A 21,188-nucleotide genomic window follows, 5' to 3' on the forward strand; every position below is an offset into this window, starting at 1 on the left:
ACTGCCTGCCTTCGAGAGGGTTCGGGAGGATTTAATGAGATGATCCATGCAGAGGGTGTAGCACTTAGCAGGTGCACAATAAATGGTCCTGTTGGATCACGGGGCTGACGATGATGGAGGTGGGCTGTCACAGCCACCTCCCCGCTGCCACCATCACCCAGCTTAACTGTCCCGACTCTGCGGCAGCACCCCCGACTCCCTCCATTTCTTGCGGAATACAGGATTCAAGGTCAGATAGCCTGGGATGGCATTCCTTCCTCATCTTGTGAACAAAGCTTCCGCCCCAGGGTCATCACGTGCCTGGGACACACAGCCCTGGTCCTGGGTCCCTGACACCATGAATTCATCATCAGCCATGGCTGCCCAGTGCCTGGCTGCCTGCACCCCCTTCCCCACCTCCCCGATTGGTGCTGCCATCCTGCACGCAGTGGACTATGACATGGGGCATGGCCACCTGCCCCGCCTCTGGCTCTAAGTGGCTCCTGGAGCTTTCCCCCGCTGGCTCAGGATCTGGGCTTCTCAGGCAGTGCAGGTCTCACAGCAGCTGGGCCAGAGGCAGCCAGTTAGGGGCTTGTGGTCAGCTCCTTTGGAGACTGGGGCAGCCCAGCAAGCTCTGGGCAACTGAGACACAACTGTCATCCCCATGTCAGACACTGGCTTCCCATGTGACTGGAAGAGATGCTCACTGAGAGAGCCCCCAGAGAGGGCCGGAGTAAGTGGCCACTCTGGACACTCACAGACACACAGAACGCATCCCCACTGCTCTTAATACCAAAGTCACAAATCTCAAACGAGGTCTGCCAGATCGCAGGCCCCCACCGTGCTCTCCCACACTTTCTGCTCCAGAACGGCCATGCTCTTTCCAACTCGGAGCCTTTCCGTCTGCTGTTTCCTCCACCCGGCGTGCCCTCCCTGACCTCCTCTTCTGGACAACTCCACTCATTCTTGAGGTCCTTTCTGAAATTCTGCTTCCTCCAGGAAGCCTTCCCTGAACCTCCAGACAATGTAGGGGCCCATCATCTGTCGTCATAGCATCCAGCATGTCTTCCTTCACACCAAGGACCACAGCTCCCTTGTTTCCTACAGGGGCCCCTGTGCCTGGCCAGGGCCTGGCGTGCAGCAGGTGCTCAACAATACTTGTGGAAGGAGAGAAGGGTTCACAGAATGCCTCCCCAACTTTTCCTCCCTTGACAGAGAAACCAGACCCTTGAAAAAGCCGTCCCCTAGGCTGGGGGCAGTGGCTCACACCTGTAACCCCAGCATTTTGGGAGGCCTTGGCAGGCAGATCACTTGAGGTCAGGAGTCCGAGTCCAGCCTGGCTAACACGACGAAACCCCATCTCTACTAAAAATACAAAAATTTGCCGGGTATGGTGGTGCGTGCCTGTAATTCCAGCTACTCAAGAGGCTGAGGCAGGACAATCACCTGAACCCGGGAGGTGGAGGTTGCAGTGAGCCGAGATTGCACCACTGCACTCCAGCCTGGGTGACGGAGTGAGACTCCATCTCAAAAAAATAAAAAAAGAAAAAAAAAATTTGAAAAAAAAAAAAAGAAAAGAAAAAGCAGCCCCAGCCTTGAATTTGCTGCAACAGCAACAGTTTTATTTAAACAGCAACCCTGCTTTCAGCTGGTATTAGATCTTTGCCTTTTCTTTCTTCCTTCCCAGTGAAACCAGAGTAGTCCGTTTTTACTTCTTGTCTCTAGCAATTTCCCGCTTTGAGCCCTGACACTCTCCTCCCCCAGGGATGTGGTGGTGGGGCGGCCGGCTCTGTGGGAGAGGCTGGCCTTCCAATTAAAACATGATGTCTCTAGGAAACATGAGCTTCCCTAAGGCAAGGGCCCCTCCCTGGCCACCCCCCTCCCCATCACAGCGAGGCCTGGAGCCTCCCCGCCTGACCATGCCACGCCACGGACCAGCGTCTGCATGGGTGTGTTCCTGGAAACGGGGGGCCTGGAGGGGGGCCTTCCTCAGGACACTGCAGAGGTCTCCAGGTGGGAACCAGGAGCTGGGAAGGAATCCCCCATCCCTCCTGGGCCTCCCCCAGAGGCAGAGCCTAGGCTGCTTTTAGCAAGAGAACCCCGCACGGCTCCTTGGCCATCTGAGGCACCGGCGTGGGGCGGCCAGTGTGATACCTGCGCTCTGGGGATCACTGCGTTATTTCCTAGGTCAAGTCACTTTATCCTTCCGAGCCTCAGTTTCCTCACCTGTAAGATGAGGATGAAACTTCACCTGTCTCGTGAGGCTGCTGAGTGATTCAGTGGGAGGCTCTGCATAAATCCGAGAGCTCAGAGACTGGTAGATGGAAAGAATGGGATCGCTGGGGGCGCTTTGTGCTGAGATTATGCCCTTTGGGACCAGGACTGGCCTGTTCACTGGGATTTTCCCAGCACCATGCCTCAAAACAACACGCATGTGCGCTGAACAAACGGGCAAAGGAGGAGAATCCTATGCAGTTTCCTTGCAACCAAAATGCAGAGCAGGATCGTGGTGGGGAGTGGGGAGGCACCGAGTTTAACATACGGTCTCTTAGGAGGAAGGCAAAGGGGTCTCTTTACTGTGGCTTCATCATGAGAGGAAATGAAACAAAATGCCCATTTGTCTTTCTTCCCAACTTAGGGAGGTTTTCTCTGGATTTTTCTCCCTAGCCTAGGATGCAGCCCTTCCTTCTCCAGGTTTGAGGACAGAGCCCCTCTGAGCTGCGGGGATCACGCTTCGGGTTCTGGGGAGGCCCCGAGTCTCCCAGCACCCACACTTGGAATGATGGCTGCATCTGGAGGCCCCTCTGGCTTCCAAGCCCGCAGGGTTAGTGGTGGGGGCCTCGAGGGGTTGCCTGGCCTCAGTGAGGGCTGGGGAGCTCACCCTCTGCATCAGCTGTGGACTGGAAGCCCTCTGAGGGCAGGGGCTGGTTCACACCCACTTCTGAATGCCTCAGTCCCTGCTTCACAGTGTCCTGAAAGCACATGGGCTCTGGCTTCTCCACCCCTTGTGTGATCTTGGGCAAGTCACTTAGCTTCTCTGAGCGCTGGGTTCCCCAGCTGTAACCACGATTGCAGACACTCTTTATTCTGAGCACTGTCTGGCTGTCTGCTGAGCACTCCACTTCCATCATCTCCGAAATCCTTAAAACCTCCCTGCAAGAAGGTGTGACTCTTGTCCTCCCCAGATGACAAATGAGGAGCTTGGAGAGAAAGTGGCCACGGTCCCTTAGCGGGCCAGAGGCAGGGCTGGAGCTCAAGATCCGGCCATTGCTTCCCATGTTCTTGGCTATGTCACCCCTGATTCCCACCGTCCCAGGGCCCAACCCCTTGCAAACAGACCCTCAGACATGAGGTCTCAACAAGGAGCGGGGTGAATGACTTGAGCAGGAGGAAGGACAGAAGGAGAAGGAGGCTCCCAGGTCCGAGAGGGTGCAGATGGAGGCCTGGAAAAACGGGAGGGTGCCAGGCATTCCACACCCACCTGGGGTGGGGGTAGCCTCCACCTGAGGCCGGGTTACCCACCGGCTGCCCACTGGCTGGACCAGCTGCCTGAAGCACCATCTTGAGAGCATTAGGGGCTGCTGTTAACAGCTGTTTTCTGTTACGTGTTATTTGTTAGTCTAATGAAAGGAGGTGCACTGGCTTTCAAGACTTCGGCGTTCTGCGGGGTTTTATATGGGAGGCCCGCGCAGAGCTCTGGCGGCGAGAGAGGCCGCGAGGCCCCTGCCAGGCGCGCCCGCCCGGCGGCTCCCGCTTTGATTCCGAGGTTTGCAGCCATCCGCGTGGTTAATTCCAGCTCTGGTTAAATGTCATTTTTAATAACGCCATCTCTGGCGTGTAAACGTCTGCGCCCACGGCAAGAGGGGAGGCCAGCGAGGGGGAGACCAGCAGTGGGGGAGGACAGACAGGGAGGCGGGGATGGGGGCAGGAGGACCAAGTCTGGGGCAAGGCAGCTGCCCCCTGGGGGTAGTGGATCCCCATCCCCAAGGGAGCCCTTTGAGGGGAGCCCATGGAGGAGCGAGGGTAGCGGGGGCAGGAGGGGCTGGGAGGATGGCAGGAGGGAGCTTGTCCAGTGGCTCCTGCTCAGCAGGGGGGCTTCTGACTGCCGTCCCCCCACACCCTGACCCTGGGCACCGAAGCTAGAGGGGGTCAGGATGCTGGTGAGGAAGAGACAGGAATTGTCCCTATCACATCACCCCTGCATTCCAATCCCCTGGGCTGCCTTGGGCTGGTACTCAGTAGGTGCTCAATGGATGCTGGTGGATGGTCAAGAGCAAATGCTTCCTCCTAGACCCGGCAGTGCAGCTTCGGCACAAAATCCAGTCCCTGGGGATGCTAGGGCTCAGCCTCAGTGCAGCCCCCTTCCCTCTCCTGTATGCTGGACACTTCCGAGCCCTTCCAGGTCCAGAGCCAGCCTTACGCATCCTGCGCAGCTCTGCCCAGCCCCTCCGTCCCCTCGAGAGGACCGCTTTCCACTCGGGTAAACTGAGGAGGGTGATGGAGGTAGAGTCAGCTCTGGAGGAAGCCCACAGCAGGGTGCAAGAATCACCAGGCAGGGGTGCTACTGAATGCAGATGCACAGGCCCAGGCTCCAAGTCCGATCCGGTGGGTCAGGGTGGGGCCTAGGAACACGCACCAGCTCCCTGGGTGATTCTAACGTAGGGACTCCTGGGACCACAAGAAATATGCCCGTAAACAAATGTCCAACCTTCTTGTCTTGCAGATGGGGACGCGGAGGCTCAGACCAGCGACAGGGTGTGTCTCAAGCTGTAGAGCTGGGCAAGGTGAGGCCAGAATCCCATGTCCTGAGTCCTAGGCTGGGGCCCCCCTCACTGCCTCTTGGGCAGCAGAGTTACGGGAGGTCACCTGCCCTCACCTTGTCAAATCTCAAGCAACTGAGGTGTTCGCTCAGCTCTGGGGGGAGGGTCCCTCTGTGGAAGTTTCCAGGCCTCACAGCCTGGGCCTCCTTCTCTGTCACTGTCTCACTCCCAAGCCTTCTCCAAAGACTGCAAGTTTTGCAGCTCGCAGCCTGTTGCCCGGTCTCCAATTCTACAGGCCTCAGCTCCTTGGCTGCTCCATGACCCGTCGCCCCCACTCACTCCTAGCCCCTCCCACCACCCCCAAACCGGAAGGTCCAGGCTGCCCATCCCACGCGCAGAAAAGCAGAATCGATCACAGAGATAAACCAAAATAGTATCTTCCAGAGCCTGCTTCATTTTTAGGACACAAGAAAAGATATCATTAGCCATCAAGGGCCCCATGTGGACCCATCCTGTCATCTTGGTGGCCCCCCAGAGCCTGGCTGGGCACAAACAGCTTCCGTGATGTGGAAGGGACACAGAGCAGGGCGGCTGCACCCGGGCTCAGGGCAGCGAGAGCAACTGGGGACCCAGTACTTTCTGGGTCTCCTAACAACCTTTGCTTCCAGGACTTGGTGTGATTCCGTGGCTCCCGGGTTCTGGCCACAGCAGGGTGTCCCGGCAAGCCCATGCTCCTTGGGAGGGTCAGCCGTGGCCAGCTCTGCCTCTCCCAGGCTGGGGATGCTCTGCCACCTGCTCCGCTGCCCGTGTCACCTCCCTACCTGCCGGATGCTGACCACCGGGCATCCCATCTCTTCGTCTGTTCAGTGTGAGAGCCAGCGAGCCAGCGAGGTAACTTCCCCAACCTCCCTCTGTCTAAACAGGAAGCTCCCACAGCTCTCTCCTACTCACCACCTCGCAAAAGGCACTTAACCCTTGGCCCACACGGGTGCAGATGCGTCTGCCCATCTACTCTCCAGCCGCTGTGACCGCCCTGACCACTAACAGCCAGGGCTCCATCAGGGGGCCAGGCTGGAGCCCTCATGATGGCAGGGGGGTGTGGGTCTGTGTGTGTCTTTGTGTCTGGGGGTCCGGGAAAGCCAGACCATGTGGTTCCCAAATGCCAGCCTAGGACAAAGTTTTCACCAACAAAATGAGAAAAATAGGGGCAACGAGTGAGCTTTTTGTGAAGCTAAATGAAGTCAATTTTGGGAACCTTTGTTTGTTTAGTTTTTTTTTTATTTTTTTGAGACAGGGTCTTGTTCTGTTGCCCAGGCTGGAGTGCAGTGGTGTGCAGCTGACTGCAGCCTCAAACTCCTGGGCTCAAGGGATCCACCTGTCTCAGCATCCCGAGTAGTAGCCGGGGCCACAGGTGCATACTACCATGCCCACCTAATTGTTTTGAATTTTTATTTTTTGTAGAGACAAGGTCTTGCTACATTGCTCAAGCTGGTGTTGAACTTTGGTCTTAAGTAATCCTCCGGCCTCAGCCTCCCAAAGTGCTAGGATTCCAGGCCTGAGCCACCTTGCCCAGCCAAGAACCGTTCTTTACTCAGAGATGAAGATACTAAAAGGTTCTTTCTCGGATGAAAGGGTGGGGACATCAGGGCTGTGAGTAAATGGCTTTTCTTGGCAAACCTTTAACACTGTCCACTGTCTGCCTGTTCCTCTCAGTTACTGGGAATTTTACTGGACTTGAAAACTGGAAGTCTGGAAACCACAGGCCGGCAGTGGAACTCAAGGATTGACACACTACAGGTGTTCGGAAAATGACTGTAGAATGAATGAGTGAATGAACGACCAAGTGCGGGAGCTGGGGACGGAGGGGGAAGGGAACCTGTCCTATTGCTGCTCCACAGAGACAGGGACCCTCCACGGCTCTCGTGCATCCGGGCAGCTGGAGACAGGTGACGGAGGCCATTCCAGTTGTTTCTGGGCAGGAGGGGAAGGGCATCCCCCCTACACTCCCACTTCAAACACCCCAGCCCCGGGCAGTCCCCACTCTCCAGGCCTGACCCATCTCCCTCACGCCTGGGACGTGGCCCAGGCCAGGTTGCTGGAGATATTGAGGAGAACCCTAGCCAACCCCGGGCCACCCCACGGCCCCCTGAATGCAGCCTGCACCTGCCTGGGGGTGGACATCGCCGGTCAGGCCACCCCAGCATTCCCCTGAGCCAGGGGCAGCTTCGGGCAGTGGTGGCGATCAGGGGCTTTGGACCAGGAAGGCCAGGCTGGAATCTTACAGGAATGGGAACAGTGACCTTGACTTCTCTGAGCCTCTGTTTCCCTCTTCATAAAATGGGGATAATTGGCCGGGCGCGGTGGCTCAAGCCTGTAATCCCAGCACTTTGGGAGGCCGAGACGGGTGGATCACGAGGTCAGGAGATCGAGACCATCCTGGCTAACACGGTGAAACCCCATCTCTACTAAAAAATACAAAAAACTAGCCGGGCGAGGTGGCGGGCGCCTGTAGTCCCAGCTACTCAGGAGGCTGAGGCAGGAGAATGGTGTAAACCTGGGAGGCAGAGCTTGCAGTGAACTGAGATCCAGCCGCTGCACTCCAGCCCGGTCGACAGAGCGAGACTCCATCTCAAGAAAAAAAAAATGGGGATAATCACAGGACCTTCTTCACATGGCTCGCAGGAGGACAACTCCAGTGAGGCCTGTGACATCCCAGCTGACACGCAGAGCACATGAGACTTCCTGGTCACTCTCACCACGTCCCCTCACGCCTTTCTTCAGCCCCACCATGGCCACCCACTTCTGCTCCACTGGCACAGCCTCTGGCCCAGGTTGGCACATTGCTGTAGGGTGTGTTCAGGAAAGCACTGGGTCCCCTTAAATCACCCCCAAGGTCCCCTTCCACCCTGGGTGAGCCACTCTCCTTTAGGATCTAGGAAACCATGGAAGTGCCCCAAGTTCTGCCACGTCCAGCCTGACCCCACATCCTTGCCCAGGACAAGCCACCCCAAACCTTCCTTCCTGCCCCTACCCACTCAGAAACGCCTAACATATGCACAGGTCCGTCCCAGAGCCCTGTTCTGTGCCGCCCCTCTGGGCCTGTCCCTCCCACCCACTTTAGTCCCCAACAAGCCTCAGCCAGAATCTCCCCAACAGCCAGGCGGGCTCCCCTTCCCTGACTCCTCCAGCCCAAGGAGTGTGCAGGAGAGGGAGGCCTGGACTTGCGATCCAAAACCAAATCCCTCCCCCGCTTTCACAGCTGTGAGGCCTCAGACAGGTTGCTTTGCCTCTCTGGGCCTCCAAAATATAGGGATGGCATCACCCGTCTTGCCAGACTCACAGGCCCTCAGAGAGCATTTCCAGGAGCTGCGGTGGAGACGCTTTACTGAGCAGATACTATGAACTAGGTACCCAGGACCCTCATCCACTCAGGGCTCACCAGACCCTACGAGGGATACCACAGCCCTCGTTCCTATCCCACAGATGGCAACACTGACTCTCCGGGTTATTCTCAGGCGTCAAGGGTAGTGTGTAAGCCGGCACTGTCACTACTGCTCCAAGCTACTTTTCTGGAGTTTTCTGGGAGGGGACAGTGGTGGCTCCAGCCTGTTGAGCTTCTGCCCACAGAGAAGGGCAAGCTGGTCTAAGCCTCCTGTGCCAGGCCCCCAAGCTCCTCCCAGATGATCTACTGGACAGAGGAGCAAGACATCCTGGAACCACGAACAATTAACCAACCCTCCCTGGCCAAAAGGAGGCCGAGATGCAGGCCACTGTCCCATCCCAGCCACGCTGGGAGGCCCAGCAGCTCCCAAACGGAAAGCCCCCTGGACACTCAGCCTCTCGCTCACTCCTCCTCCCTCCCTGCTCCCGGGCTCCTGCTGAGACACGGTCACCTGTCTAAGGGTCCAGGCACCAGGCCCAGCTCAGACCCAGGCTCAGAGACCCCACATCCTGGGGAGACATGTCCATCATGGGGTTCCCAAGCCTGGGTCAAATCATCATTTGTCGGGAGGGCCTCCCAACCCTTGTACGCCATCTCCCATTGTTCAGGTGGTGAGCGAGGCACACAGAGGGGACATGACACCCCCAAGGTCACACACGGAGAGGACGGCAAAAGCAAGGACCCCAACTGCAGCATCCCAGCCCCCCAACCAGTGCTCACTGACTGCATGACTCCCCTTGTTCCAGGAAACAGAGAAAGGGGAAGCAAGAGGAGAGGGGAGGGGGAGGAACGCAAGTTGTCTTTCAAAGGCTGGGCTCTGAAGGGACCCCTTTGTCTCTTCCTCTGAAGTCTGGCTCTGGTCTTGTGATGATGCCCTGTTTCAGCATCAGTCACAGGGAGGCCAGTTAAAAACCGAAGTCAGCCGTAGAAAACAGTATTATGGTCCCTTACGGTGGCTCACGCCTGTAATCCCAGCACTTTGGGAGGCCGAGGTGGGTGGATCACCTGAGGTCAGGAGTTCGAGACCAGCCTAGCCAACAGGGCGAAACCCTATCTCTACTAAAAATACAAAAATTAGGCTGGGCGCGGTGGCTCATGCCTGTAATCCCAGCACTTTGGGAGGCCGAGTCCGGCGGATCAAGAGGTCAGGAGATCAAGACCATCCTGGCTAACAGAGTGAAACCCCGTCTCTACTAAAAATACAAAAAAAAATTAGCCGAGCATGGTGGCAGGCACCTGTAGTCCCAGCTACTTGGGAGGCTGAGGCAGGAGAATGGCGTGAACCGGGGAGGCGGAGGTTGCAGTGAGCCAAGATCGCACCACTGCACTCTAGCCTGGTCGACGGAGCAAGACTAAGTCAAAAAATAAAAAAAATAAAAAATTAAAGGTAGAACTACCATAGGATGTAGCCATTCCAATGCTGAGTAGATACCCCAAATCATTAAAAGCCGGGACTTGAACAGATAATTGTACACCCGTGTCTACAGCGGTGCTGTTCACAGTAGATGGGAACAACCCACACGTCTGTAGGTGGGTGAACGGATACAATGTGGTCCATCCGTACACTGGAATGTGATTCAGCCTTCAGAAGGAAGGAGACTCTGATGCATGCTACATGGGTGAGCCCCGTAGACGTCACTTTAAGTGAAATAAGACGATCACAGAGGGGCAAATACTGTAGGATTCCACTTATATACGAGATCCCTAGGGTAGTCAAATCCACAGAGACAGGAAGCGGACTGCTGGGTGCCAGGGGCTGGGGGAGGGGGAATGAGTGTTCAAGGGGGTGCAGTTTCAGTTTGGGAAGATGAGAAAGTTCTGGAGATGGATGGTGGTGGCAGGTGCACGACAATGTGAACAGACTTAATGCCACCGGACAGCATTCTTGTAAATGGTGAAAATGGCCAATCTGATCTTAGGCATCTTTTACCGCAATAAAAAATAATTGAAGGTAGATCTGCCCGTCTCTTAACTCAGGGGTCCCTTCAGACCCCGTGCTGAGCCCTGGGGACCCCCACCACAGACCAGACTCACCCCTATTAACAGATGCACCGACAGCCCCCCCGAGGGCTCCCACCTCACCCTGCCTTGTCCCGTGCCTTAGATGCAAGCACTTCATCTTCCCGAATCTATGGAAAGTGAATCCACGTGGGATCCCAAGGTTTCTCCTGCAGTGAATCCTGGGGTTTTCCAAAGCAGGTAGCAGCCCTGAGCACTGGCTGCCCAGCCTTCCCTGGCCAGAGGCCTCACCCCTGCCTGGCTCTAGGGACTTTGTTTATTTTCCCAGTGTGTCCACGTCCCTGTTTCCGCCCTGCCCACAGGAGGGAATGCTTTAAAGAAAATCTCAGTTATTAATGTGGTTTCTTTTGTTGTAAGTCATTGCAAAGGCAGCAAACCAGGGTTTGTTTTCCTAACGTGCTTGGCATAGCTCAGCGCCTGGTGCAGCCCTCAGCGTTGGACTGGGGAGGAAGGAACCCGCGACTCTGGTTTGTTCTGAGTCACCGTCGAAGCCACAGTCTTCCCGGCCATTTCTGGAGGGAGCCTGGTCTTAGAAAGTCATCGGCAGTGGCGGGCTTTATCTACTGGTGGCTTTGTGCAAACAAAAACTTTTAAATAAAAAAAAAAGTTTGAGCCTGCTATCCCACATATTAATTCCTAACTCATTGGTGTCCCCCATTAACCCTTCTTTTTTTTCTTTCTTTTTTTCTTTTTTTTTTTTTGAGACGGAGTCTCACTCTATTGCCCAGGCTGGAGTGCAGTGGTACAATCTCAGCTCACTGCAACCTCTGCTGCCCAGGTTCAAGCAATTCTCCTGCCTCAGTCTCCCAAGTAGCTGGGATTATAGGCACCTGCCACCGCACCTGGCTAATTTTTGTAGTTTTAGTAGAGACGGAGTTTCACTATCTTGGCCAGGCTGATCTTGAACTCCTGACCTTGTGATCCAACTGCCTCAGCTCCCCAAAGTGCTGGGATTACAGGCGTGAGCCACCGCGCCTGGCTAACCCTTATTTTTCTTTTCTTTCTTTCTTTCAATTTTTTTTGAGAATGAGTCTCGCTCTGTGGCCCAGGCTGGAGTACAGTGGTGCAACCTTGGCTCACTGCAAGCTCTGCCTCCCAGGTTCATGCCTTTCTCTTGCCTCAGTTTCCCAAGTAGCTGGGACTACAGGTGCCCACCACCACGCCTGGCTAATTTTTTGTATTTTCAGTAGAGATGGGGTTTCACTGTGTTGGCCAGTATGGTCTCAATCTCCTGACTCCATGATCCACCCATCTCAGCCTCCCAAAGGGCTGGGATTGCAAGTGTGAGCCACTGTGCGCCCAGCCAAACCCTTATTTTTCTAATGGGGGCACTCTCTCTTTGGTGCAATCTCTTTTTTTTTTTTTTTTTTTTTTTTTTTTGAGATGCAGTCTCATTCTGTTGCCCAGGCTGGAGTGTGCAGTGGTGCAATCTTGGCTCACTGCAACCTCCACCTCCCGGGTTCAAGCGATTCTCCTGTCTCAGCTTCTCCAGTAGCTGAGATTACAGGCATGCACCACCACGCCTGGCTAATTTTGTATTTTCAGTAGAGATGGGGTTTCACCATGTTAGCCAGACTGGTCTCAAACTCCTGACCTCTAGTGATCCACCCACCTCAGCCTCCAAAAGCACTGGGGTTACAGGTGTGAGCCACCACCACCGGCCAGACCATCTCTTTCTTTGGACCTGAAAACAACTCCAAGAGCCAGCGGAAAATCCACCTCCAAGCATGTCTGGATCTCTGGTGAGGGGCTGGGCTCTTCTTGTATGTCTGGGACTGGAGGATGACGCCGCAGCCCAAGACCCAGCCCACTGGCCTGGGGTCTGCAGTCCCGGCAAGCCCAGCGAGGTTTGGCTGCCCACTTTCAAAGGGTCCAGGATGGGGAAAGAGGGATCCCATCTCCCCCACCTTTGGAGCCTTCAGGACTTGGGAGTCCACAGCAAGTGGCAGTGGTGCGGTCGCCTGACCCAGAGGGATGAGTGGGAAACTAGCGCCTGTCCCGCAGTCCCCTTTCTCCACCTTCTGCCTGCAGGCCCAGATCCAGACCACACCCCTGGCGGAGCCCAAGGACTCTCCCTGCCAGGCCTCCATCGTCCTCAGGGCAGAGCTAGGTAGCGTCCAAGACAGGGGCCAGCCCAAGAGCGCCTCCTGGAGCCTGGCTCAGATGCTATCCCACCTGATCCCACACCCAGTGTGTCCCAAGCATGCCTGAGTACCCCCAGTGTGCCCATGCCCCTTCTTAGGAGAAGGCCTGGAGGCCTCACGGGCTCTCCAGGAGGGTGGCTAGCCCCAGGTGGCTAACCGACTGCACACCCAGCTGCCCGGAGGCTGCCAAGGGCCTTGTCTAGGCGCCCACATCCCTAGTTGACACTAGTCGTTCTGGGATCCCCGGGGAAACCCGCCACCGGAGACCTTCTACACTGTGTCCAGGAAAATCACGGCCTTCCCTGTCTGTCCCCACAGCAGGGGTAGGGCAGAAATGGGCATCCCATCCCCTGGCCAGGACTGGAGTACAAGACACCCTTGGCCCCCCTTCATTCCCTCCTCACCCCTCTCTCCTCTCCTTTCCTTCCTCTTCCTCTGTCTCTTCTCCTTCTCTCCCTCCTTTCCGTGTCTTCCCCCTTCCTTCTTTCCCTTCACCTTCAAGTTGTTCCTCCTTCTCTTCCCAACCCCTGGAGTCTCCCTTCATCAGGATAAAACTGGGACCTCTCCTCTGTCCTGGGGTTGCAGGGCCGGCTGAGAGCCGCTGAGGTCCTCAAATGACCTTGGGCCGGCAGGGCATTCCCCCAGCACAAACCAGAGGGCACCTGCTTTCCTCCGGGCCAGAGTCAACATCTCCCTCCCCTTTTCCACTGGGGAGTTAAACCCCAACTCCTGGGAGGTCTGCTGGCTTCACACTCACCCCAGAGGGTGCAGCCAGCGGCCAGTCCACTGTGGCCGGTAAGTGGTGGCCACTGCCGTGAGGGAACCAGTGGCTTCATCTCAGCCATAGGCTGGCAGCGGCTGGGTGCACTCAGAAGGTGCCCCGTGAAAGGCAGGCGTGTCGCAGGCGTCCTCGTGGACGCACAGTTTCAGACTAGGTTGCAGCCACCTCTGTTTTCCCTGCACCTCCTGTATCTGAAAAGCCGAGGAACGCAGCCACCAGCCTGGACACCCTGAGACCCGGAGGCTGTTGCGGGGAACAGGGTTCCCAGGAGCGGGTGGGAGGGCTGCTGGAATCAGGCGGGAACACTTCAGGGACCCAGAGCCCCCAGCAGGCCGGCCCAGCCCCAGAGCTAGGGGACAGGGGCCTGGTTTCGGATCACCCGGCCCCCATCCTCAGTATGTGTTGAGCTGCGAGGACTCCGGTCCTCCCCTCCCCCGCTGAACCGTCCAGGGCTGGGGCCTTTGCTTTTTCTCCATCTTCTCCCCGTCCCTCCCCTTCTTACCAAGGGCTCAGGACCCTGCCATCCTGTGTCACTTTTTGAAAAAGGCCACTTGGGTGGGTTGTTTGTTTTTAAAGCTCCTTCCTGATGACCTTTGACCTCCGCAGGGGAAGAGAGGCCTGGCTGGGCCGTTCCACCGAGGCAGCTGCTCCCGGGGCAAACTGGAGGGTGGGGGTAGGCAGGCACCCTCGCCCCACAAAGAGCCCGACTTAAGACCGAGGAGGAGCTGGGGCGGCGCTCGCTCGTGCCAGAGGGGGCGGGTTTGAAACCCCAACGTGCAGCTCAGCGGCTTTGCCCGACTCAGGTCCCAGTTTCCCTAGTTGTAACGCGGCAGCAGCCACACCCACTTCCCAGGCTGTTGGGGAGCCGAGCACTGGGGAGCGAAGGCAGCGCACTTCCCCGTGGGGACGCACCCCAAGACCCGAAGAGGGTCCCCCTCCCCCAGCCCCGAGTGCTGGTTAACCGCCGCCCACCGTCACTTACACGCGCCCCCGGAGGTCCCGCGGCAGACCACGCGCCCTGCATCTTCGCCCGCCCCGCGCCGGCTCCCCGGGCCCCGCGCCCCGGCCCCACCGCCCCGGCCCCACCGCCCCGTTCCTTGGCTGGCCGCACTCACCGTCCTGCGGCGCCGCCTCGCTGCCGCTGCTGCCCCCGGACGGCTCCCGTGCTGCGCCCTCCCGCGCCTCGGCCCTGGCCCCGGGGCGTGCCGCCAACCGCCCGGCCGCCGCCACCTCCTCCAGGTCCAGGAGGTGGCTCACCGAGAAGTTCTTGCGTGCCTGGGCGCAGTCGCCCGGCCCCAGCGCGGGTGGCGGCGGCGGCGGCCCCGGGCCCAGCGCCGGCTTGTCCAGGGCGAAGGCGGCGGCCGCGCTGTCCATGCCCGCGAGCGGCCCCGGGGGGGCCGGCGGGGGTCTCGGGCGCGGGTCGGAGCGAGCGCCCCGGCCGCCCCGCGCTCTGCCCAGCTCCCGCCGCCTCCTGGCTCCGCGGCCCGCCCGGCGCTGACGTCGGGGAAACAAACTTTCCGCCCTCCCCTTCTTAGCCACGGCCGCTGGCTCGGGAGCCGCTGGTGCACGCGCTGCGCCGGCCACACGCCCCTTCTTGAAGCAAACCTCGCCCTCCGTCCTCTCCTCCGCCCCCTCCTCCCCGCGCGCCTCGCCCGCCCCCACCCCGGCTGCTGGCGCTGGGGGCGGGGAAGGGGTGTCCTCCCTTCACCCTCCCCACCCACTTTTTAGGGAGTGGGAGGTTCCGTGTTTTGTCGTTTTCCATCCCCCAAGTGTCTGGGAGGTGATGGCAGAGGGATTCCCCACCTCCATTTACAATCGCCTCCGCAGGTGGAGGGGGTGGCCCAGAGACAACGGGGAAGAGCCCCCAACTCCCAGCTCCAGCCTCACTCCCCCCAGCGCCCCCAACAACGGCCCCGCCCGCCCGCGCTGGCCAAGAGAGCTCTGTGCACTCCACCCGCCCCAAGGCCGTCTCTCCCAGCAAGCAGCGCATCCTCAAGCTCCTGGGGTGTACGCGACCCCCGCCCACCCCGCCCTCCCCCGCTGCTCCCTGACAGGTCCCCCCACACACCCACACACCCGGTGCCCACCCCCCAGGAGGCCCCAGGCCCTTCCCCAAGGAAAACCAAGCGGGAAGGCAGGCGCTTCGCTGCAGATTCCTAGCGCACACACGGAGGACAGCCGGCTTGAGACGGGTGACAGGAAAGAAAGAGGCAGATTGGGTGTCCGCTCTTGTTTTTGTTTTGTTTTTCAGTGAAAGCACAGAAAAGATGTGCGGAGTGAGCAGAGCTGAGACCCTAAGCCCCCGGATGCCACAGCTCTTTCTCCAGGGCAGCCGCTCACCGGCCCATCCCTCTGTCACCCTCACTACCAGGCATAAAGTCACATCAGCCAAAGTCGCCACCGGAGGAAGCCTTCAGGACATCCCTTCCCGGCTCCCACATGGAAAACCGGCCCACACACATCCCTGAAAGCCTGTGGACCATTATTTTTTATTTTTATTTTTATGTATTATTTATTTACTTATTTATTTATTTATTTTTGAGACAAGAGTCAGGCTCTGTCCCCCAGGCTGGAGTGCAGTGGCGCGATCTCTGCTCACTGCAACCTCCGCCTCCTGAGTTCAAGTGATTTTCCTGCCTCAGCCTCCCCGAGTAGCTGGGATTACAGGCGTGCATCACCATGGCCGGCTAATTTTTGTATTTTTAGTAGAGGAGGGGTTTCGCCGTGTTGGCCAGGCTGGTTTCCAACCTCTGACCTCAGGTGATCCACCTGCCTCGGCCTCCCACAGTGCTGGGATTACAGGCGTGAACCTCGGCGCCCATCCGAAACACTATTTTTAAGGAAAGCCTAGCAATACCTTAATCCTCACAGCGTGACTCGCTTGTGTTCCCCCCCACTCCGGAAAGGAATCGCCCTCAAAATGAGGTCAAGTAGGCCGGGCACAGTGGCTCACGCCTCTAATGCCAGCACTGTGGGTGGCCGAGGGGGGAGTGGATCACCTGAGGTCAGGAGTTCGAGACCAGCCTGACCAACATGATGAAACCCTGTCTTTTCTAAAGATAATAATTTTAAAAAATTAGCTGGGCATGGTGGCAGGCGCCTGTAATCCCAGCTACTGGGGAGGTTGAGGCAGGAGAATCGCTTGAACCTGGGAGGTGAAGGTTGCAGTGAGCCAAGATCACGCCATTGCACTCCAGCCTGGGCAACAAGAGTGAAACTCCCTCTCAAAAATATATATAAATTAATTAAATGAAAGAAAAAATAATAATTTAAAATGTGAGGCGGAGTGTCCCCAAAGTGTCTTTAGCCACAGCAATCCGTGCAGGCGCACACATGGGTAGGGAGGGTTTGGAGATGACGGGGTTCTCCTTCCTTGGACCTCTGCCCCAAGGAGTGTCCAGCAAGAAAGGCCGGCAAAGAGACCAGTCTCCCTCATCCTAGGCGGCTGGCAGGAGCCCAGTCTGGGCTCCAGGGCATACCCTGTGCTGCCCACAGTGTGTGTGGCTGAACCACTTTCTGAGGAACTGAGCAGAGCAGGGCCACTACTGGGCTCAGGGTGTCTGGGAGGACCCTGCCCCTGCACCCAGCAAAACATGCAGAGTGAAGGGGTCTTACCCAGGAAAAGGACAGCCCACCGATTGGAGGCTTCATCCCAGAGGCAGAACAGCTTTGTGTTGGAAATGAGGTTCCAGCCCCAGCTATGTCCCGTAATGCCATGTGGCCTCAAATTCAGCACCTTGGCCGGGCACGGTGCCTCACGTCTGTAAACCCAACACTTTGGGAGGCTGAGGTAGGTGGATCACCCGAGGTCAGGAGCTCAAGACCAGCCTGGCCAACATGGCAAAACCCCATCTCTACTAAAAGTACAAAAATTAGCTGGGCATGGTGGCATGCACTTGTAATCCCAGCTACTCGGGAGGCTGAGGCAGGAGAATCGCTTGAACCCAGGAGGCGGAGGTTGCAGTTAGCCGAGATGGTGCCACTGCACTCCAGCCTGGGCAACAAGGGCAAAGTTCCATCTCAAAAAAAAAAAAAAAAAATTGGCACCTCCCCTCTCCAAGCCCCAGCTCCCTACCAGTAGAAAAGGCATAACAGGCCGGGCGCGGTGGCTCAAGCCTGTAATCCCAGCACTTTGGGAGGCCGAGGCGGGCGGATCACAAGGTCAGGAGATCGAGACCACAGTGAAACCCCGTCTCTACTAAAAATACAAAAAATTAGCCGGGCGCGGTGGCGGGCGCCTGTAGTCCCAGCTACTCAGGAGGCTGAGGCAGGAGAATGGCGGGAACCCGGGAGGCGGAGCTTGCAGTGAGCCGAGATCGCGCCACTGCACTCCAGCCTGGGCAACAGCGTGAGACTCCGTCTCAAAAAAAAAAAAGAAAAGGCATAACGAAGAGCCTGTCTCCTGGGCACAATGGGGACTCCATAGTAGGTGAACTCCTGGGCCCATGGCCTGGAACACACGGAGGATGACAGATGGGAAAACTGAGGCCAAAAAGAAGGTAAAAGCTCTTCTAGAGCTGGGAGAACCATGGAAATAGTTTGGTCTAAGCCCTTTTGTTTTACAGATGGGCAATGCGAGGCCCAGAGCCAGGAAGTGCCGTGTTTCGATCTCTCGGCATGGCCAGTGGCCACATTGGCTTCTTCCACTCACTCCTGCAGTTACTCATCCTACACATGTTGAGAGGTAACTCTGTCTCTGAAGCATGATGGCTGTCTAGCACCAGCCTGCTGGGTGTAGATCAAGACCTTGCCTGATCTTTGAGCAATCTACTTAGCCTCTTTCTCTTACGGGCCTCAAATGTAAAATGAGCTGACTGGGTGTGGTGGCTCAGGCCTATAATCCCAGCACTTTGGGAGGCTGAGGTAGGAGGATCATTTGAGCCCAGGAGTACAAGACCAGCCTGGGCAACATAGTGGGACCCTTATCTCTAGGAAAAAAAAAAAAATTGCTGGCATGTAGTCTCCAGCTACTTGGAGGCTGAGATTGGAGGATTGCTTGAGCCTGGGAGGTTGAGGCTACAGTGAGCTGTGATGGCACCACTGCACTCCAGCCTGGGCATCAGAGTGAGACCCTATCTCAAAAAAAGAAAAAAAGAAAATGAGCTGTTAGGAGGATTAAATAAGCTGATGTATAAATAAAGGATACCTGGTACCTAGTGAACATTTAATACATGTTAACAATGATAATTTTTTCAACATCTGGCTGGGTGTGGTGGCTCATGCCTGCAATCCCAGCACTTTGGGAGGCTGAGGCGGGCAGATCACCTGAGGTCAGGAGTTTGAGACCAGCCTGGCCAACATGGTGAAACCCCGTCTCTACTAAAAATACAAAAAATTAGCTGGGCATGGTGGCGGGTGCCTGTAATCCCAGCTACCCGGGAGACTGAGGCAGGAAAATCTCTTGAACCCGGGAGGCAGAGGTTGCAGTGATGCAAGCTCTCGCCATTGCACTCCAGCCTGGGCAACAAGAGTGAAACTCCGTCTTAAAAAATAAATAAATACATACATAAATACATAAAATAGATAAAATAAAAAACATATGTTCTGAGAAGTAGACAGGGCAGGGATGGTGAACTCAGACTCTGCAGCTGAGGGGCATGGGTGTGAGTCTACCCACTGCCATTTACTGGCTGCGTGGCCTTGAATGTGTCCCTTGCTCATCCTCTCTGAGTCTGTCCCATTGTCTGTAAAATAGGGATAGTAGAAGAACCAATCCAAAGCGTTCTTGTGGATTTGCCATCATTATTGTTGCTGCCCATTCCCTTGCCCAGCCTGGGGATGAGAGCTGGGGTTGGAGCAGGGATGGCAGGGTGGGGCAAGGGGCATAGGCTGCTGCACTATGCAATAAGACAAAGCAGTAAGACAAGAAAAATGAATGAACTAAAAAGAATTCAAATATATCTTTGTAGCTTATCTCTATATATCTAGATAGATGAAGAAAGTCTTATAGTATACAGTCCTACATATAGTTTTATGTTTAGGATTGTATACTATAGTCCTATGTTATAAAGGTGGAAGTATGTTTACCACTTGTTTTATAACCTGCTGAACATGAGCGTCAGCTCTGATCCAGCCTGGGAATACACCCAAGGAAACTTCAGAGAACCCCAGGAGGGCAGAACTCAGGGACTCATCACCCCAAAGGGATATGGATAAAAATAAATCATTTAATAATGATTTTGATAAATCTGAGAGGCTAACACGGAAGAGAAAATGGAGGGCAAATAGGATTCCCATTCGGAACCTCTCAGATCAACTTGTGGTTACTGAGCTGAGCACTGCAGCCAGCCGGGGAGAAAGAGAAGGGAAACCAAGAGGGCCCCTGCTCACCAGACGGGATTCATGGAGAAGGAGCTGATTATTTACTGGTGGTTCCATCTGAGGCTAAGTTCTAGGTCTGACCTTCAGTGAAAACTCATATTTGCCTCAAAAGCTCACATGTTAAAAATGAAAAGGTAACTTTTCTTATTGCAGAAGTAATATGTTATGGTTGAAATTTTAGAAAGCATCATTAGGATTAAGAGAATAAAAATCACCTATAACCCATTCCTAAAGGGCCTTAACACACACAGGAGGCATTCAAGACTTTTTCTTTCTTTCTTTTTTTTTTTTTTTTTTTTTTGAGATGGAGTTTTCTCTTGTTGCCCAGGCTGGAGTGCAGTGGCGCAATCTCGGCAAACTGCAACCTCCGCCTCCCGGGTTCAAGCGATTCTCCTACCTCAGCCTCCCGAGTAGCTGAGATTATGGGCATACACCACCATGTCCAGCTAATTTTTGTATTTTTTACTAGAGACAGGGTTTCTCCATGTTGATCAGGCTGGTCTTGAACTCCTGACCTCAGGTGATCTGCCCACCTCGTCTTCCCAAAGTGCTGAGATTACAGGTGTGAGCCACCACGCCCAGTCACTGTGGGCTTCCATTAAGGCTCCTAAACTCTTTTTTTTTTTTTTTTTTTTTTTGAGACGGAGTCTTGCTCTGCCGCCGCCCAGGCTGGGGTGCAGTGGCCGGATCTCAGCTCACTGCAAGCTCCGCCTCCCAGGTTTACACCATTCTCCTGCCTCAGCCTCCCGAGTAGCTGGGACTACAGGCGCCCGCCACCTCACCCGGCTAATTTTTTGTATTTTTTAGTAGAGAGGGGTTTCACCGTGTTAGCCAGGATGGTCTCGATCTCCTGACCTCGTGATCCGCCCGTCTCGGCCTCCCAAAGTGCTGGGATTACAGGCTTGAGCCACCGCGCCCGGCCAAGGCTCCTAAACTCTTTAGACTTCAGTTTCCCCATTTTCTTTTTCCTTTTCTTTTCTTCTTCTTCTTTTTTTTTTTTTTCTTGAGCAGGATCTCACTCTGTCTCTGTCATCCAGGCTGGAGTGCGATGGTGCCATCTCAGCTCACTGCAACATCTGCCTCCCCATTTCAAGCGATTCTCCTGCCTCAGCCTCCCGAGTAGCTGAGATTATGGGCATACACTACCACGCACGACTAATTTTTATATTTTTTAGTAGAGACAGGGTTTCTCCATGTTGGTCAGGCTGGTCTCGAACTCTGACCTCAGGTGATCTGCCCACCTCGGCCACTCAAAGTGCTTGGATTACAGGCATGAGCCACCACGCCCAGCTTCAAGACATATTTTTAAATTTGGTTTAATGAAAGGGGTTGGAGATAATCATCTTACTTATTCAATATTGAATTGAAGGCCTAGAAAAGGCAATAAGACAAGAAAAAGGAATGAGCTAAAAGCAATTTGAGTCTAACTTTGTAGTTTATCTCTATATATCTCGATAGATGAAGAAAGATAGTCCTATAGTATGAAGTCCTAAATATAGGATTGGTACTACAGGAATTATGTTTACCTCCTGTTTTCTTTCCTTGTCCTCAAATTCACCACTATTTTTAATGAAAGCCTAGCAATACATTATTCCTTATTGCTATACATGCACAGTTATTTTCTTAAGAATAAATACCTAGAATAGGGTGTGGTGGGCAAATAATGACCTTCCAAAGGTGTTTATATCATAATCCCTGGGACCCGTGAATGTGTTAAAGGGGAGTTAAGGTAACAGATGGAA

General features: G+C 55.5%; 2 protein-coding genes across 2 annotated transcripts in view; one reads left to right on the forward strand and one right to left on the reverse strand.

Moving 5' to 3' along the window:
• Positions 1–14,695, reverse strand: part of PRRX2 (paired related homeobox 2) — a 55,039-nt gene extending 40,344 nt beyond the window's left edge. The window contains exon 1 of the mRNA XM_050760304.1: positions 14,241–14,695. Within this exon, the coding sequence (XP_050616261.1) occupies positions 14,241–14,499 (259 nt within the window). The 5' untranslated portion in view covers positions 14,500–14,695. The remainder of the gene's footprint in view (positions 1–14,240) is intronic.
• Positions 1–21,188, forward strand: part of ASB6 (ankyrin repeat and SOCS box containing 6) — a 204,464-nt gene that overhangs the window by 158,025 nt on the left and 25,251 nt on the right. The window lies entirely within an intron of this gene.

This window comes from Macaca thibetana, chromosome 15 (genome assembly GCF_024542745.1).
Source record: "Macaca thibetana thibetana isolate TM-01 chromosome 15, ASM2454274v1, whole genome shotgun sequence".
In the NCBI taxonomy this organism is placed as follows: Eukaryota; Metazoa; Chordata; class Mammalia; order Primates; family Cercopithecidae; genus Macaca; species Macaca thibetana.